Below are 19297 nucleotides of genomic sequence, written 5' to 3'. Positions count from 1 at the left end.
ATGATACATAGCAAGGGGAACAATGACAGCAAACATCTCAGGTATCTCCAGATGCAGAAGCTTTACCACCACCCTGCGTCATCTGGTGAAATTGAATCTTCAGGCACCACATTTCTGCCTCCTTGTCAAGCGCTAAGGCCTGGGCCTCATGCACTCGGACATCCGTCTCATGAAGGCAAATTTCAGCATCCTTAGTCTCCTGCTCTCATTGATGGCTGGCAACAGCTTGCATGGCCTCATGCGCACACACTTCGCAAAGGTACTCATTTTTCTTGGTCTCCCGATGGTAGTCCTTCTTCACGTTGAGCTTCGCAAGGAAGTGTTCGTGCTTGAAGCTATGGCGTGATGCAACATCTGATTGAAGACTCTCGATCCCGTCATTGACCCTCTTGACTTGCTCCTGGATGTCCGATTTCGCTTTTTTCTTCTTCGACCCTGCGCTCTTCGGTGGTGGTGCTGATAGCGAGGTCTGGGAGGTTGTCGTCGATGAAGGTGTTGACGAGCTGTGAGTCATCCCCAGTGACAACGACGCAATAGATGACGGTCTGCATTGTGCGTTGTGGCCGGAGGGCCCCTGAGTGCTGAACACTGTATGGCTGTCATAGAAAGGCATTGCTGACTTCTGGGAAGCTGCAAAAGGGGTGGGGGGGTCAGGAGGAGGAGACGGCAATGATGGGAGTTGTCATTTCTTCCCAGCAACCTTCGGAGGGCTGTTGAGGTCAAAAATAGGGCGCGGGGTATCAGTATCCATGTGGTCTTCATCCAAGTGGTCTAGCGCGTCGCCAAGAGGGGAATGGAAGGCGGAAGAATATAAATTGTCATCGTCAAGGTCAGGATCATGGTCCATGGTGATATCTGAGTCAGCATTGGGAGGTATGGGAGCAGCGGGGAAAGCGGGAGCAGAAGGAACGGGAGCAGTGGCAGAAGGAACGGGAGCAGTGGCAGAAGGAACGGGAGCAGTGGCAGCGGCAGAATGAACGGGAGCAGCGGCAGGAATGGGAGCAGTGGGTGCTAGCAGGCGAGGATCAATTTGCGGATCAGTGAATGGACAGCTAGGAGAAGCAATATGAGGGGGGGGCTGAGCCCTGGTGGCACCCCTGGTATGCGCAGAGGGGCCAGCCCTGCCATGCGGATGCACTAGGCTGTACATGTCATCGGTGTGGTCAATGCCGGGCTTGGACAACGTAGTTTTTGCTGCAAAGGAGGGGTTTGAGTGCCAGATGGCGTCAAGTTCATTGTACCATGGAAATTCACGACAGACTTCTTCTAAGAAATTGAATCAGTCAAACCTCTAAATGAATCAATAAGAACACTTACCTTGTAGGTTTTTAGCAGAGGCATCATCAAGAGGGACTACACCAGCACCAGTTGCAGTAAACTTAGCCTTAAGGGGCTTGTATTTGTTTTTAAGACTAAGGGATTTTATCAGCGCATAGTACAAAAAAATAAATGCTACATACCTGGTGATATGGTTGTTGACAGAGTCGCGAAATTTCTTATGACTGTTTGCATATTCAGACCCATATTTTGCGTGATGTTGAAAGATGACCTGGGCAATAACAGAGCAGATTTGAGACTTATCCTTTCCTGAGGGACGATCAGAAGAGTTTGAATCCAGAGATTTCTTGCCATCAGAGTAGAATAAGATATGACAGTTGGGAGGGTGTTCAGTGAGCCAGGTGACCAAGGCATCAGTGAGAGTGTTGTCACTCTGCCACTGAATCGTCATCTTGGGTTTGGGATTGGGGGGAGGTGGTTGTATCCTTGATATTGATGGCTCGGGATCCATTGCTTTAGATCTGGAGCGCACTGGAGGGTTGCCTCCAAGTCGTGCAGAATGACGGAGGCGTTGGCGAACAGCAGGCATATTTAGAACTCAGCTACGATGCCGGCCTGACTTCCAAACTTGCAGCATGCGGCTGTGCTTGATTACAGCCTTTAGCAAGCTTTAGCAAGTTTGTTCAACTGTTTAAATTTTATCGTGAGTACTACTATAATCTAAGGGTATGTTAGCTCTTTTTACGTAGACGGGAATATAACGACTTACATCTCAGTTTCAAGTAATGGACTGAGATGTTCTAACAAAAACTCATAGGTTTATAGTAGGTTAGCATAGTGATAGAAAAACATAGCGTAGCATAGGAAATGACACTTTTATATTAGTTTTCTCAGCCGACATCATTGCGTCGTTCTTCGCATTCTCAGGTTGCACTTGTATTGTCTCACTCTGGTATCTCCTGCTCAGACTTCATTCCAGAATCCAACACGTCGGAAGCTAGATCACACACCAGAATGCAAGCAATCATTGATCATTGATCCCGAGTCTGGGTTCTACTCAACCACGGGTCTGTCATGGTTTGATTGTGAATAGCATGCCACATCTGTGTAGCTGGCCCTGGCAAGCATGTAGATCTTGAGCTGCAGTACTTATCTTTGGCGCTAGTGCATGCAAACAGGCTATGCTACTTGGGTGTACATGGTTCATTTTCACTGCAGTACAGGGAGCGCCCGCAAACCACTTGATATCAACACATAGTTGTTATGATGGCAGACATCTTGGACCAAACTAGCTGGCTCTATCAGGGATCACCTCAGACTTTCCTGCCTCTGTTGTTCCATTCCACTAGCTTTACTTTGCAGCTAATATTTTTCTCATATCAAGAGCATCGAGGGCTAGCGTTGACAGCACCCCACTTCAAAGTGCCAATAGCGATGAGCAAGCTCCACCTGAGCATGATACCATAGGGCCCACCAAGGAGTAAGTTAAGATATCCTGGAATCTATCCCTCATTTGACAGCAGGACAGGGAGAAGGAAAATTGTGAATCTTCAGCAGTGAAGGAGTCATCAGGGATGTGCGTATTTCTGCCCTGATGATTCTGGGTCCTCCTTAGCAGGACTTCAGCTCGAACACCCCTTCCCAGCCATCAGACCCTCACATACAGGAAAGGTCTTCCAAGATTTCACCTGACGGTGGCCTAGCTCTGTAAGTTCCACTCAATGACGATGCCAAACAAGCTCACAAATTATGTCAGTGAGGTGGAAAAGGTCGAAGTGCAGACAGAACAGCCAAATCTAAGTCATGTGTGAGTGAAAAAATTCAAGACACGCGATCACAGCTGACGATATAGCTACAGATTAAACGTGATGGAGCGGGTGTTGGGTGTTCTCCAGGACTCAACAATTGCCTTGAAGGGTGGCAAGGATGACCGCTCTCGTTTCTGGGGAGTATACAAAAGGATAGCGGAGGAACACAACGGCGAATTCCTTGAGCAATACAATGGCAACATGGATATCGTGTTGGTCTTCGTAGGTTTCACATGCTCATCTATAACCCGTCTGAGACTGATGTTCGATAGTCCAGTCTTTTCTCTGCTGTTAGCACAGCTTTTATCATATCTATGGAGTATAAGCTCAGTGCTGACCCCAGCAACACCACCAATGCCCTTCTCACGCAGCTGGTCCAAATTGAACTTAGCAACATCGCTGAAGCAGGCTCTACCCCCGCAGTGCCAGCATCTACGTTTTCACTGACAATGTCGGATATAAGAATCCAAATGGTCGCATATGCAAGCTTGTCCATGAGTTTGCTCACTGCGTTCGGGGCCGTACTAGGCAAGCAGTGGCTTGGGTACTACAAGTCAAACAGATACAGCCGCGGGTCGCAGGAGGAACGAGGGAAGCACAGACAAGAGAAGTTTGACGGCATCATCACATGGTACTTTGATGCTGTCGTGTAATCGTTTCCGATCCTACTTCAGATCTCCCTTCTTCTATTTGGGATCGCCCTCAGCGCCAACATTTGGTATGAGTAGTCGATGATTGCTTGGGTTGTTATTTCAACAACGGTCTTCGGGTTCTTGTTCTATTCCTTGACTGTGATGGCATCGTTGATATCACCTGCGTGTCCGTTTCAGACGCCAATATCGACGATTTTGCATGTATTTTGCATCAACAGTGAGTGCTCTTGTGATTTCTGGTGGTCGTTTCCAGTCTGAATCACATTGCAGGAGTACTACGGCTGGTGTTCAAACCAGCATCTAGGTATTTCCAACAGTTCACGACCTCGGTCTACGGCGAGTTACATTTTCTTACGCACACACACATTTTGACCGTTGTTGTTAGGTGTACTGTAGCGGCTGTGCGGTACCCTCATGTCAAATTGGACCCGATTATCTGGAGCACTGGCAGGTGATGTTCTTTGGTACTATCGCATAGGACACCCAGCGCTTATTTCGCTCCACAGGCACTGTGTTTGCGGTCGGCTCATTCGCACAGGGCTGTCTCCAGCCATCATTCAGCGCACTTCGTCACCTGATATCCTCCCTGGGTTCTTTGATTCTGCCCACTCGGACAAAGGTCACAGACTCCGAAGCACAACTGCTGGACCAGAGCGTGTCAGTCAATAATCAATCCCCCTTTAACCTCAACCTCCCAGAGATACCCACCAGTTGTCTCGAAGCACCTAGCATCCTGTGGCTGCCCGAGACATCCACTGATCCTGAAGTATTTCTGGCTGCTGCTAGCCTTGTTCTGCTGGTCGAATGGCCCCTGGACCTTGATGTCTCAAACATGCTGCATCAGCTGTATGATATTTACACGCGCTGCTTGGACGTTCAGGAGCACATTATACCATCATTGAAGGAGAAGGCATTGGCATGTACAATGGCTCTGAGTCATCTATACTGTGAACGAGTTCTTTGGGAACATCCTGGCCATGGTGAATTTCTTGTCCAGGGGAGCAGAGACTGTGGGGTGTTCGCACAGATGTGGTGTCAGTGTGCGATCACAGATCGGGCGGTGCTTACCACAGCTGCCCAGCTGTCTGTTCCGGACAGTCATCCATTCTTGGGGTTCGCTTTACAACACCGACTGCCGACCAGTTTTGACTCTGTCCCTGTGTGGTTATCACATGCTCTGCCTTACCACTTTTTCACTGGACAAGCAGACAAAGACATAGAAACACTTGCCATAGCAGTGATATCAAAACTGCTATCCTCTCCATCTCCGCCGACTCAAATCATAGCCAATTGCACTTTTCTTGCTTGCCTCATGGTTGGGGTTCAGTTTGATAAGAAGGACATAGTTCGGGTTGATAAAAGGTGCTATTGGCTCATTCGGTCTCTTCCACTATGTTTAATGAAGATATTATGTAGTTCTGCTCTGCCTCGACTCGCGGAGCCTCTCTTGCAGCAGTTCCAACAAGCTCTCTGGGCATGCGATGCAGGCAATCTCGACAGCGACAGCACAGGAGTTGCACGCCGAGCATGGAAACTCCTCGATGTCATCTGTCCCATGCTCAAACTTGTTACATCTTATGACCGTTCACTCCACACAATGTGGAACCTGAACATGTGCAAGAGGATTTATTCACGAGCGACGTCATCCAAACAGGATGATCCATCAGGTTCATGAGCAGCTCTGCGAAATGCACTGCGCTTCACATTCACCGCTGCCAAGGTATCCCAGAACTCTGCCAAGGGGTATAGTCAGTTTCGGCTGTCCAAAGGTGATTCCCACTCGCCAGAAGACTTCGACTGGCTGGTTGATTACCTTGACCACATTTATTCCGACGACCACGAGATGGCAGGTGACATCCTTTTGCTACTGGGTCACATGGGAGTGACCTGCAGTCCTGCTAAACAATATCTATTTACCAAGAGGCTCGTCGCCTGCATGGGCAGCAGCATGCCTCATAGTTTACGTCATGCTGCCCTTTGTGCTGCTCACAGTGCCTGGGAAGTCTTTGCCTTGATCGATGTCATTGATGATGTGATGCTACAGGACATGGTTTTCACCAAGTTCTCCCCTGCTGTCCTAACCGCGGTTTCTCTGTGACAGGGTGCAACACCCGCTGATGATGGTTCTGACTGCACATTTGATTATGGCTGCAACATGCACTATCTCGAACTGGTCTTTGCCCTCGCAAGGAATGCCAACTGGCACCCCCATTTGTCTAGGGATGGCCATATAGATCAGTGCATTAGCATGATTGCACAGTGCTGTGAATTATCCGAGTCAGAGCATGCATTTTACCTAGCTGGTATCTTCCTCCGAATCGCATCTGAACAGGCGTCAGTTACACCCCTCACTTCTATCACAGAGCAGCATTGGTGGGAGGTGACAAGATGGGCATGGGACTCTGCTTACGATACAACTGGCAACATGCACTGCTTCGAGTTCCTTCCCGTCCTTGTGGAAGGGACAAAGAAGCATATAGAGATTGCTCCGCAACCCAATCTCGAGCAGCTCATCAAAGTTCTGGATCATTTGCTGAGGTGGAATTCAGAGCAGAGGGAGGGTGTCCTCATTGTTGTGAGAGAGTTGAGGGCTGTAGCAAGTGAGAAGCTTGAGAAGCTTGAGAGGTCCGGTCAATAGTTTTTGGGCAGGAAATATGTTATTAGTCCCCTGATTATCACGATGCTCACATATTCTGGGATCGCAGGAGGGCATGGTGAACAGTGCAAGTGCAGAAGGTAGATGAGATGAGAAGCAGCAAGCAGCAAGACTTGAACAAATTTGATGACTCTAAATTGATGGACGCACAACTGCAATGAACACGAGGGATGTGATGCAAAGACTCGGGACACTGGCACATAAAACATTGTCAACAGCGATTCCTTGTCGCTACAACTGGACGCCGTCACCTGCAAAGTTTTGTACCTGGCTGCCCGAGTCAACCATTTATCGGACGAGATCCTCATACCATACCATGAAGAAATGTAGAACTGCACTAGATTTTCTCAAGTCAGCATCGTTGACATGCCACAAGTGACTTTACATTCACTTCTGCCAGTGTGCCTGTCCGCTAAACCTGATCTCCATCGAGCTTCCTGCAAGTCAAGCAAACAACTGAACGATACATGGTGAATTAAATTGGGGTAGGATGTCATTCACACATATATTTCAAATTGTTCGTTGCACTAGACAAGGTAGTTGCCTTTGTGAATGCATGTTGTCTTGCACGCATGCGCTTCAAGTTGCTCGATACGATATGAAGACAATGGATGGGAACTTTGGCATGGATTGACCATCATCAGCCCTTGGTGAGGCTCAGTCGTTTATATCATGGTGATGATCTTGCCATCGAGTTTTGGTCAGCGGAAATGAGAGTACTGAATAGGACAACGCACCCTATAGAATAAACCCTTTCACGTCTTCTAGGTCGAGGAGACTATATCTTAGGCGTTTGTCAAGAGCGCAAACCACCGCCAGTGAGAGCAACATTCTCCATTGGCAAGTGAACTGCTTCCAAGTGCCCTCAGCACTCTGACCACCATGTGCATTCAGTACTTTCAACTAGCAGTCTTTCATAAAAAAATATCAGTGAGGTTGTAGGTTGGAAATGCAAAATCTACCTCAATGCTGTACAGAAGTTCGGCCCTTGGAACTTGAAGGGAGATTGAGTCAGACTGCTTAGCATAGCTTGCAATGAGCATTTTTCATATCGGTTATTAGCGACTTGACGGGCTTGAGCTCGACGACCCCCAATCCTCCCAGTCACGACTGTTTGTTTACATAATGTTGCTCTCAGTATCAACACCAGACTAGAATGCCATCACAAGTTGGGGTACTAGTACTACCTGATCGGTGATTGCAGAACCTTTCTTTTTCACTCGAGTAGTCTCATCGCATTCACGCTTGCTCTCACTCTTTTCCCTCTCACACTGTACCTCACAAGCTTCTGCAGTGGAAGTAGATCTTTTGTCTGTACACATCACCAAAATTGCTCAAGCTATACATAGCTAGAAATGTCGGTATCCAACAATGGCTAGGGCGTCACACATGTCAGCGATGTCAGCCGAAACCTGGCCCTGTCTGACAATCCCTATGAACTCAAGTGATGATGTCAACTGAGGTTGACATCGTCGTCGCTGTTTAGATATTTTGTATCACGCAGACTAATAAAGATATTGAGTGCTGCTCAGACTTATTCAGACATTTTTTTCTCCTTCAGATACAGCACGATATTCATTCTCTTCCATCTAGTACAAGTTATTAGAGTGCGAACAAGGTATTGTAAGTCGACAATGAGGGATGCAGTGCGAGAATGATGGGAATGACAGCAGCGGGAAAAAAAGCACAACTGAGAGTTCTAGATGCAAGGGTGGCAGTTATTTCTTCTGCTTCTTCTTAGCGGGCTGGTATCTAGTGGCAACAGCTGCCTTGTGCTTGGTTGAACACCTTGGAAGTTCAGACTCATCATCTGAAGCCTCAACTGCCGGTGCCTTGGACTTGCCCTTGCCACATTTGGCTGATGCTACCTTTCGCTTCTTCGGCTTCGGCTGGGATTCTTCTTCCTCATCGGAGGTCGTCAGTTCACTGCCAGGTGTGTCGCAATTGGCTTGCAATAGAGTCTTTGCTGGTGATGCTCACTGTGGAGCTGGAGCTGGTGATGGTGGTGGAGGGGGTGCTGATAAGTTCTCCCAAGCAGCCAATGGACTTGACACAGCTGGCTTGGTTGAATGAGCAATAGGACGTGGACATGGGATGCTGCGAGCCGGTGAAGAAGGTGGAGGTGTCCTTGGACAAGGGAGTGAGTTCTCTCGAGTGGGAAATATACTTGGCTGTGTGGGACGACGTGGGCTCCTGCGAGCTGGTGAAGAAGGTGGAGGTATCCTTGAAGGAGGGGGCAAATTCTCTCAAGTGGGCAATGGGTGAAGTAGAGGTGCAGCTGGGCGCTCTGAGTCCATAGTGCAAGTCTTCGCTGCAGCATTGCGAGCTGCCATTTGTGCGCGCAGGCGGGCCAAGTCGCTGCCACCCTTGCGAGCACCCGAGGGTCCAAGCTCGTCAGCACTGTCTTTAGCCACATCACGTCCAGCCTTGTTCTTGAATAGTTTGCTGATTTTACATGATAATAGTACAATGAAAAAATGGGAAGGATGGCTTACAGGTTCCAGTCCTTCAACAATTGTTCCTTGTCATCGTCAGGTAAGTCGTTGATAAGCTCAATGATGTGGCGGTAGAAGTCGTGATAATTGAAATCACCGTCCTCCTCGGTCCATGTATTTCTGGAGCTGATTCCAAATCGGACCTGGGAGACATCAATGTGAGCTATGAGTGATGACAGTGATGACGAACCTGTACACAGCCATAGGCAATGTGTGGTGGTTCAACAGTAGTCATAGTGTGCAATGAAGCATTGGATGGACGTGTCCCGCGCGATTGCGCACCATACGCAGTCGAAGGGCCTGTGAATATGTGTCTCATGGTCTGGGAATAATGTGAGAAGCATAAATAAGGGAGTGATAGCAATACCCACACGCTCAAGGACAAAGCCGTCAAGAAAACCGTCCATCATGTTGTCCGGGTCATAGTTGCCTCCAGGCAGATCACCATTCCAAAGAAAAGCCAGAAAGGCGTCTGCCTCCATGCGAATTTTGCCGCTTTGCAGCCATTCAATTGTACTAGTAAAGTAAAGTGTAGTAAAGTTAGCAGCACATTTAGAAACAAATGAACCTTACATTGTTGGGTCCTCATTGAAATTTTCAATCTCACCCATCAGGCAGAGAAAGCGGGCCAAGACTGGGTGGTTTACACCCAAATGCGTGCGTCAACCACTGCCATTATGGAGAGGCGGCACCACGGCTTTGTCTGCTGGATTTGGAGCCATGTAGTCGCAAATCTGCATCTTCAAATGTGTCAAGTCATCTGAGCGAGTGCCCGAAATGGCAGATTCCATCTAAAATCCAAGTTAGAAAGCACTGATGGGTGCATATATGCGCATATACTTACCTTTCAGATGATTCTCCTGAGTTCCGAGGCTTTCTTCGGGTCTTTCGAGCCGGCTATGAGAGGTTTCAAGCCCAGTGCAAGCTCTAGTAAGTGCTTATAGTTCTGCTGGTACCTATCCTGTGTTTTCTGAGATCTATAGGAGGGAAAAATTAGTCCATCAGTGTCAGTAAGATACTTCCTAGTCATACGGTTTTGATAACTGCTTCTCTCGATGAGCTGCTTCATCCTCATCCTCGGATACCTCTCCAGAATTGGCGAGTTCACGCTGTTTCAGTAGGGTGCCAATGTCGATGACCTTATTGATCTTGCAAAACATGTCAATGCATCGCGTGATGCAGCGCGCAGCTGCAAGGTACTCTTCATGCAAATCTGATTTCGATTCTTTCTTGTCAGGCCTATCGACAGTGAGAAGCAAGGGCTCAAGATGGATATGTAAGGACTCACTTTCATTTCTCATCATCGGACTTTGATGAATGTGATTTCTTCTGCTTAGTAGAATGCTTGCGAGTGGGTCAAGAGTGCTCTGAGTCACTTGAGGATGAGCATGACAATTCTGATGGACTTGGGGAACGCCTCCGACGCACCATAATAGTTGAAGGTAAAGGAGGGGTACAGGGTTAAGGGGAAGATTGGGGCATATCTTTTTGGGGCAAGTCGTGTGATTATGGACTTCACATGATTTTAAATTCAATGCGCAATTTACTGCGACAACAAGAAATACAATTTAATGGTATGACTGCAAGTAATACGAGAGACAATGTCCATGGGAAGTGATATAACAACAGTGCATGAAGCAGGACAAATGCGAAGCGAGACAGCAAGTACAGTAATACAATAACAATAATGATAGAGTGCGAGAAACGATTGCAGGATTTAGTCTAACTTTAATGCTGCTACAGCAGCGGGTAGTGTCATGAATGCGTCAACATGATTGAGTGGCACTTCGGCAGACATCTTCCTGAAGCCACGACGAGGGGGCCAAGTATAACTGTTCTCCTGCTCAAACTTCTCCCGTAAGGCGACAACTGAAGGAGGGTCCTTAGGGATGCCATGTAGTTGCATGGGTTTCACACTGAAGCGCTGAGGTGCATCCCTATAGTTGGGGTCAATGCAATAATCAAGATAATGTCATGAATGCTCCCTACTGCATCTAAATTTCGATTGTCAAACCCTAAGTCACCGATCCGATAAGATTAGATTAGATAAGATCCCTGATAAGATAAGATGGATAACCGATTAACGATCACTATCTTCAATTCACATCTATACTACATCAACGTTATCCATCTATATCCGTAACCCTAAACACTCGACACTCATCACATCCTTAGAAGTCCTACGATTAGGCAACCGGCTACATCATAAGCATCTACACACCTCTATGATCGAACCACAACCAAGAGTCCCTTACGAGCCGTCTCTCAAAGTCATCATCTCTTCACATCGCATACCTTCACTTTCCACACATGACACATTAAGAGTTACCTCTGTCATTTCACCGAACCCCTTACATTGGAACCTGTTGCACAGTCACAACTAAAACCCTGAACCCCTATCACAGAAGCGCCACTCATAAAGAAGCATGCTCATTACCGAAGACCCTGGAGAAACCCTTAGATCCAATCATACTCGATACATCTCCAGACCCTACCTCCTATCGAGATCCTAAATCACCGCTCGAGACTTCTTGTCACAGAACTCTCTCACTCCTCTCTCCATCCACCCTGAACAGAAGCAGTACCCTGAGACCCTGCTTAATCACCGATATCCCTAAAACCTATGGACCCTTTCTTGTAGTTGATTGGTTGGTAAGAAGCCTTATACTCTAGGTGCAATGTTATGACCGTATATAGATATATCACCACCTTTCATACTCAGATATCTCCGACCCAAGTATAGTATATAGTCTAGGTAGTAGTCAGTAGTACTCCTTAGACTTAACCTCTTCGTTCTTATGTCATCATAGACCTAGACGTTCCCTCTCAATACTATCCTCCGTTATTCTTCCTCAGACGAGTCCTGTGGTGTGGTCCGATCTCCAAACACCTACTAGTTAGGTTAAGGGACGTTGGTCATAACAGATATACAGGGAAAAAAAATGTACTTGGACATTGCCTCACAGACCATGGTAACATCTGCATCCTCCTTCCTTGCTCCCGCTCCCTCTGCCTCGTCTTCACTATCATCATCTTTGGTTGATCGAAATTTCGATGCATCCTTCAAGTGCAAAATAAGCTTCTATAATGTATGTATCAGTTGTATTGAGCAATTCAGGCAGTAACAAAATTACTTACCAGCGGTCCTGGATGCTCAGGCGTGAAATTTATTGTGTAAGTGGGCCATCCGGCAAGAAGATTATCGACCTCCATGACGACGACATTGTCATGAAAAAAGGTGGTTCGGCTGGACAAGTCAAGAGGTTGGTGAGGATTAGAGACATGCATTGGAAAAAGCGAGATGAGTGTATGAGTCAACTGCAAGTGTGGCGGGCTTTGAAAAAAAAGTATTTGCAAGTTCGAACTTCCCGTTTTTGTTCCTCAGTTAGTACCACTGGGTTCCCGCTCATTCCAGACTGCCAATACGAGCACCATGCGTGGCTCCCCTCAGCGGGACACTTTCAGAAGCTTAGGCTCTGATCCATGACCGTCTGCCATTATCTTGCGTGTCTAGGTCCCTGAGCATCAAAGGGCGCCCTGGGAACACTCAACTTTTTTTTCCTACTAACTTTTCATTTCATTCTAGTTTATATTACTACTCATGAGGTGCTGGCAGTGCTGTAGGTCGGCACACTAGCACCTGTGTCATCTTTATCTTTCGCTCACTTGTCATCGACCTGTTGTGACCGCACTGTGTGTGCCAGTTCACTCACTCATCATCGACCTGTCGCGACTGCACTGTGCATGCTGGTTTCTCTTTCTCGGCAGGCTGATGCCTCCCTCTGTTCAGAATATGTATGACCGCGTTTTGGCAGGCTGATGCCTCGATCTGATACAAGGATGGTGAGTATCGTCCTGGTACCTTCAGTGTTTACTATTACTACAATGACGAGCTCGGTCTCAAATGTATTTTAAACTATCAAAATGATATCTGATTTTGTTACTGATATTGCCTTAAGAGACTCAGGGTGTGGTGGATCACCTCACAACACCCTCATGATCCTCTGCGTGCGTGCACTGCTTATTCGTGGTGTTTATCCACGGTGTCGGCAGGTATAATAGCCTGCATGTCTCTGAGTAGCAGATCCAGCATCGACTGTCTCCTTCACTTGCCTCCTGGCCTCGATGGATGACCTTGCTTGTCTAGGCTGTGGCAAGACATTTTCTACTCAGAAACGTCTGAGCAGTCATGAGGCTCAGTGTGCTGAACAGCGCACTCTCAAGAAAAGCCTCAACAAGAAAAAGAGGAGAAAAACACACCACAATGAAATGCATGATGACATGCATGCGATGCACGAGGAACCGATGGGTATCAGAGATGACATGCCAGCTGATGACATGCAGGTAAGTTTGGCGTGATGATGTAAAGTGCTACTGACATAAATTTCGCCAAGTTTGATGATGGTGGCATGGCTGGACCTTCTGGCATGTCGCCCCACGGTTCGGTTCTCCTCCGTTGCCAGAACCATTACCTCCCAGCCCTGTCCCTGCTGTCCATTCGGCTCGTTCTGGTCGCAGGATACACATGCCAAATCGCTATGTGGATTACCTTCCAGGCTCCGCGACTCATCTTGAGCACATGCCTCCAACTCGGCAACAAGCTCGTGGTCGCCAATTAGCTCAGGCTGATGAGCCAAATGTGGAGCCTGATGTTCCACAAATTGACCAAGACATTGACCATCAGCATCCACAGCTCATCCCTTTCGAAACAGAGCCTGATTCAATGGGTCTCTACCGTATCTACCCCACAACCCCTACCTTAATTCCCAAGGGCGGAGGTGCACTTGATAGCATTTGTGATGCTCCCATGTTGGATGCCACAGGCAACGCGGCTGAGCAGGCTTCTCATAGCCTCACTGGCGTCCCACTTCCACCACCTGAAATCACACGCGATAACCTATATGATGCCTTCAGCAGTCCAACAGCAGGTCTTCTGATGTGTTGGCATTTCTCTGGCTCAACTGCAAAGTCAACTGCAGAAATGTACCATCTCATGACATTTCTCGATGATGACGAGTATAAACAAGAGGACTCAAGGATATTCAACATCCTGCGCGAGAAGAAGCTCCTCAAAGACTACCTTGCAGATACCATGAATCCCTTCCGTGCAGAGAACGGCTGGCAGAAGTCATCGGTCAAGATACCTCTACCGAAAGAGAAGAGAAAATGGCCCTCCGAAGCAGATTCCCCCCAGCTTGAAATCAAGGGAGTTCATCACCAATCGCTGACCAACATTATCACCTTGGTTTTTGAAGACAGTGTGTCGTCGACATTCCATATGACACCCTTTCAGCAAATGTGGAAAACCCCCAATGGGCGCAATATAGAGGTGTTTTCTGAAGCCTACTCATCCGCTGCAATGTTAGAGGCTTATGCTGAGGTCAATTCTCTTCCTCGAGAAGCTAACGACAATCTCGAGCATGTTGTGGCTTCACTCATGATGTGGTCTGACGCGACACATCTTGCTAGTTTTGGTGACGCATCCCTCTGGCCATTCTACCTTTTCTTTGGCAACCAATCAAAGTACACCCGCGGCAAGCCCACTGCTTCAGCATGTCACCATGTTGCTTATATTCCAACTGTGTGTCATTCCATTTAATCTATACATGTGCCAATTGATCGGTTACATGCAGCTTCCTGATAATTTTCAAGACATCTACAAGGGGATCTCTGGCAAAGCCTCGACATCAGAGATATATACACATTGCAAGCATGAACTAATCCATGCTATATGGGAGCTTCTCCTCGATGAGGAATTCATGCATGCATACGAACATGGTATCGTCATTTGTTGCGGAGACAGAGTCACACGAAGAGTCTTTCCACAATTCTGAAGCTACTCTGCTGATTATCCAGAAAAGTTTGTTTCCTGTTGACTTTTAAACATCATCTTAAATTTCCTCCCAGGATTCTTTTGGCAAACATCAAGTTCCTTGGCCAGTGTCCATGCCCTCAGTGTCTTGTCCAGAAGGCCGATGTTCCGAAGATGGGAATGAAGGCTGACATGAAGCATCATGAAACAACTGCATGAGTTGACAACCAAGCTTGCCGTTACAATATCAATAGAGCCTGGAAGTTTGTGTTTGAGAAGGGAGCTCGAATTGATGGCAAGCACATTAAGGATCTTTTAGGGCTGCAATCACTTGTCCCTACCCAAGTAAGTTTCTCGCCACCTTTTGTTACATGATTAGCTTACATTATCCTCAGAACACTTTCTCAGAGCGCTTTTTCAAATTTTTACAAATTTTTATTCAATTTTTTCACGCTGTTTGTGGTGGACTTACTGCACGAGTTCGAACTCGGAGTCTGGAAGGCAATTTTCACACATCTGATGAGAATCCTTTTTGCAGTGGGCAGCTCAACCGTTCAAGATCTTAACTGGAGGTACGTTCAAGTCTGTACCTCTACTATCAATAGTACTGAACCATTAGTGCAGATATCGGCATGTACCCACATTCGGAAGGGGTACAATTCGATGTTTCCACAGGAATGCATCAGCGATGAAGCGCCTTGCTGTGCATGACTTTGAAGATCTTTTGCAGATATGTAATTCGAGTCTGTCTTTTCAAACGAGTTGTTAATGATTGTCTTCTAGTGTGCAATACCTGTATTTGAAGGTCTTCTGCAAGATGACGAAGACACTTGCTTCAACAAAATCATATTGGATCTCTTATTCGATTTAGCAACCTGGCACGCTTATGCAAAGCTCCGTTTGCATACTGAGGACACTTTGTTGTTCTTTGACTCTGTAACTGTCATGCTGGGTGAAACAGTCCGCAAATTTTCTCGAACTGTGTGCTCTCATTATCACACCACTGAACTCCCTCATGAGCATGCAGCGCGTGGCTGCCGTCAAGCACAGCTTGCAGTCAATCAGCCTCATATTGCCCAAGGAAAGATTGCAGGACCAAAGGCAAAGCTACTCAACCTCCAGACATATAAGTATCACGCTCTTGGTGATTATCCAAATACAATTCGGCGCATTGAGACCATGGACAGTTACATTACCCAACCAGTACGTATTTCTTTCATTAATGCCACCTTTGACTCATATTTCCTTGCCAGGGTGAACTGCAACACCGTCGCTCAAAACAACGCTATCCATGGACTCCAAAAACCAAAGCAACAACAATCCAAAGCATTGCATCACAGGAAGTCATAGAACGCTTCTGTGAAAAGGTAATTGCTGCTCACCAATACTTTGCCAGTGAAAACCCAACTCAGCGACGCCGATGTGAATGCACTTCACCATACGACCATTATTATATTGCAACATATTCACGAGTGACTTATGATCTCATGTCTTGGTTAGGTGGCCTAGGAGATGATCCTGCCATTGAGGTAAGTCATTCTTGCTTTTCGTCATTGGAACTCGCTAAGGTTCTTTGTAGAATTTTATACCTCGACTCAAGGACCATTTACTCGCCCGCCTTCGTAACATTGCGTACAGTGGCGACGAACATGACTTCTCTGACGAAGATTGTGACACCGTCCTTTTCACCAACAACAAAATCTTTGAGCACAACATTCTGCGTGTCAATTACACTTCTTATGACCTGCGACGCGAGCAAGATATCATCAATCCTCGTACTCAGGCCAATATCATGGTGCTCTCTCACAAAGATGAGCATACACACCCATACTGGTATGCTCGTGTCGTCAAAATTTTTCATGTGAATGTGGAGTATCGCGAGCATCTTTCAACATTGCGGACTTCTTCAACTCGCATGGATGTTCTATTTGTTTGATGGTTCTGTCGTGATGTCTTGCCTGCAGGCTGGGCCGCAAAACACTTGCAGTGCCTGGAATTTTTCGATAAAGACAGCCTTCCAGATGCATTTGGATTCTTGGACCCTGACTCGGTTATCTGTGGTGTTCATCTTATCCCTGCATTTAATTTCGGTACCACTGATGAGTTACTTGGACCGACATTTGCACGACAAAAGACCGACTCATGTGAGGAAGACTCAGATTGGCGCTTTTATTATTTAAACATGTAGGTGCATTTGAATTCATGCTTGGATTAATTCTAACTCTACTTATTTACAGGTTCGTTGATAGAGATATGTTCATGCGGTTTCGGGGTGGTGGAGTAGGCCACAAGGCCACACATGACTGGGATTAATTCCTTCAGAGTGAGGAACACGAACCTAACAAAGTTGGCGACAATAGTTCCGACTCAGAGAACGATGAGGAAGAGGAGAATTCAGAAGATGAAGACATTGAAGTAGATGTCAATGAGGAACCCGAGGATAGCAGTAGTGATGAGGAGGACAAGGAGGACGTAGTGATAGCTGATGACGGTGAGGAACTTGACGATGACATTCTTGCGGAGGAGGGTTATGGTGCACTTTGAGAAGATCACAGTAGCACTGAATTTGTTTAGTATATGCCACTCCAATACATTTAATTATCTAGCAAATATCTGACAAGTACATTACAGAGAAGGTGGCATCTACCAGACAGCGAGTCTGACGAACTTGTATCGCGCCGACACATCAATGTCACCGGTGAATTGGACATCGCTGACGTGTGTGACACACGTGTCCAAAATTAGCCATCTATCACGTGGTGTCTGAGTTCGGTAATTTTCGTGATGCATCTGTTCATTCTCTCGAGCAATGTCCTTTTTTCTCAGAAAGCGAAAGAAGTCGCAGCAAGCCAAAACAACATCGACGAAGATGATGATTTACATGCCACCGGTCCCCGCGATACCTCCAATATATTTGCCTAGCTTTCGCTTCCCATTCCGCCATCTACACCTATGACGCCTTCTCGGAGACTGCTACCTTTCCGACCGTTTGCAGTACTTGGTTCCTGGCCCTGCAGCTCCGCTAGTCCCTCGCAGGAATCCGCCAGTTCAGTCTCGCATTCTACTTTCTGCTCGCCCACAGCCCCCACATACCGTATCTGATTAGGTCGTCCCGCAATACACGCATGTAAACACTAAGGCTCACCGAGGAGGTACCATAGCGCTTTACCTAGTGATCAAGCTTGCCTTGAGTTCCACCCTGGCGCAGTACGGAGCAGCATTGAGACATGTCATCACCTATGTTCCTCCAACGACGCATGCATGGCGTGCAGGGATGTCCGCACCATATACCACCAGATTCACCTCACCCACAGGTTCCGCACGCAAGCCATATGCACCCTCCAGCATTTCCCTCGAAGTTCCACGAATGTTTTTCGTCTGTGTCGTCGACGGGTCAGACGGGTCATACTTCACCTGCTTTGTTGACCTTGCGCAGAGCGAATTGGGTCAGGTTAATCTGTCCCGTCTTTTCGCTCCATATACTCCTCCAATGCCCCGTCATTGTCACAGATACGAGCCCGGAAACGAGGTCCCCCTTGCGGTCAGACACAAGCTACGGGAAGATCACGACCCCCATTTATAGAGCGCACTCACATTCGTCCATGCTTGATACCCGGGACCACGGCAGTGCCAGCGTCTATGAAGCACATACGACGAGGACGCGGAAATTGAACCCACAAGGGCGTGCGGACTGACGACGAGGTATCGTTCTGTCCCTCAGATGAGAAGACAGCCGGCATGCATACGATGTACCTCGTCGAATAGGGCCAGGCTCTGGATAAGGTGGGATGTTTTCTCGCTCATATTCCTACCTCCGGTAGGAAGATACTTTCAAGTGAGATGTTGGGGAATATGTCCCGTTCGCTTCAATATATATGCTCTTTATTGCTCAATTGCTTTGGCTTTTTCTTTATGATTCCAGTGACACAAGACTGGTACGGCCGGTGCTGAGTGTGCACGCGTAATTTGATGTTTTGTTCCATCCCTGGTTATGTCGCTGTCAGACGAGTGATGACGGTCTAGTGAAGCCCAACAAAGTGAGTACTTTTGCCACCACTTGGATATTTTGCATGGAACATTACCTGATCACACCCAGGATGTAAACGATTGATTCTTCTGCATTGTGAATCGTGATATCACAAATAACATTTCATAGCTGTGCAGCCCCTGACATCTATGAATAGATGTACGAGATGTTGATCCCTAGCGCCAGCACGACTGCAGATTTTTGGCTGAATTCAAGCTCGTTAGGGGGCATGTGCGCAGAGTCGCTAGTAGATCTGTCTACTGGAGAACAGGACACCTAGCAGCGCAGTATAGTATGACAAGAAACAAGTACTTAAACATTGAAGTAACGGGAGAGCGGGCTCACTTAGGTGTCAAGACCTAAAAAGCTGATCAAATAGGACATCGTCCAACTGCGCCGTTTACATGTCATTGGCAGAATTCTCGCCATCCTTCAAAGCTTCAACGCGAGCAATGCTGCGTTCTTCTCTGCTTTCATCTAAGCTGCCACTGCAGGTATAATAAAGTGCTGTATTCTGCTCGTCCCATCAGACTGCTCCGTGACCCTTCCATGATCATTTGAGGGGGTC

General features: G+C 47.2%; 6 protein-coding genes across 6 annotated transcripts; 3 read left to right on the top strand and 3 right to left on the bottom strand.

Moving 5' to 3' along the window:
* Positions 1 to 682: 682 nt before the first annotated feature.
* Positions 683 to 1867, bottom strand: EDB91DRAFT_1246556 (uncharacterized protein; the record flags this gene model as incomplete). The annotated part of the gene is made up of 3 exons (XM_041322675.1): positions 683 to 1266; positions 1318 to 1412; positions 1461 to 1867. The coding sequence occupies 3 exons, from the start codon at positions 1865 to 1867 to the stop codon at positions 683 to 685; spliced, it is 1086 nt and encodes a 361-aa protein (XP_041179198.1).
* Positions 1868 to 3146: 1279 nt separating this feature from the next.
* Positions 3147 to 3739, top strand: EDB91DRAFT_1050244 (uncharacterized protein; the record flags this gene model as incomplete). Its single annotated transcript, XM_041313522.1, has 2 exons — positions 3147 to 3308; positions 3359 to 3739. The coding sequence occupies 2 exons, from the start codon at positions 3147 to 3149 to the stop codon at positions 3737 to 3739; spliced, it is 543 nt and encodes a 180-aa protein (XP_041179197.1).
* A 1875-nt stretch (positions 3740 to 5614) lies between these two features.
* On the top strand, positions 5615 to 6704 carry EDB91DRAFT_1122251 (uncharacterized protein; the record flags this gene model as incomplete). The annotated part of the gene is made up of 2 exons (XM_041318281.1): positions 5615 to 5813; positions 5841 to 6704. Coding segments are annotated over 2 exons (736 nt in total), but the record flags the coding sequence as incomplete, so codon positions are not given.
* A 1409-nt stretch (positions 6705 to 8113) lies between these two features.
* EDB91DRAFT_1080557 (uncharacterized protein) lies at positions 8114 to 10184 on the bottom strand (the record flags this gene model as incomplete). The annotated part of the gene is given in 11 exon segments (XM_041315244.1): positions 8114 to 8356; positions 8376 to 8701; positions 8761 to 8840; positions 8891 to 9033; positions 9081 to 9212; positions 9262 to 9406; positions 9464 to 9524; positions 9735 to 9787; positions 9847 to 9867; positions 9923 to 10152; positions 10179 to 10184. The coding sequence occupies 11 exon segments, from the start codon at positions 10182 to 10184 to the stop codon at positions 8114 to 8116; spliced, it is 1440 nt and encodes a 479-aa protein (XP_041179195.1).
* Positions 10185 to 11732: 1548 nt separating this feature from the next.
* EDB91DRAFT_1080556 (uncharacterized protein) lies at positions 11733 to 12178 on the bottom strand (the record flags this gene model as incomplete). The annotated part of the gene is made up of 3 exons (XM_041315243.1): positions 11733 to 11780; positions 11859 to 11972; positions 12029 to 12178. The coding sequence occupies 3 exons, from the start codon at positions 12176 to 12178 to the stop codon at positions 11733 to 11735; spliced, it is 312 nt and encodes a 103-aa protein (XP_041179194.1).
* A 5616-nt stretch (positions 12179 to 17794) lies between these two features.
* EDB91DRAFT_173540 (uncharacterized protein) lies at positions 17795 to 18550 on the top strand. Its single transcript, XM_041326314.1, has one exon. The coding sequence runs from the start codon at positions 17930 to 17932 to the stop codon at positions 18395 to 18397; it is 468 nt and encodes a 155-aa protein (XP_041179193.1). The 5' UTR covers positions 17795 to 17929; the 3' UTR covers positions 18398 to 18550.
* Positions 18551 to 19297: the final 747 nt, after the last annotated feature.

The sequence above is a fragment of the Suillus paluster genome (genome assembly GCF_016628075.1).
Source record: "Suillus paluster strain FC165 chromosome Unknown EDB91scaffold_15, whole genome shotgun sequence".
In the NCBI taxonomy this organism is placed as follows: Eukaryota; Fungi; Basidiomycota; class Agaricomycetes; order Boletales; family Suillaceae; genus Suillus; species Suillus paluster.
Note: the sequence above shows the minus strand (reverse complement) of the source record. Positions and strands in the feature narration are given on the sequence as shown.

What these genes read in the sequence shown, in the direction of transcription:
- EDB91DRAFT_173540 (XM_041326314.1), top strand. Translation starts at nt 17,930, where the DNA reads ATGTCATCACCTATGTTCCTCCAACGACGCATGCATGGCGTGCAGGGA.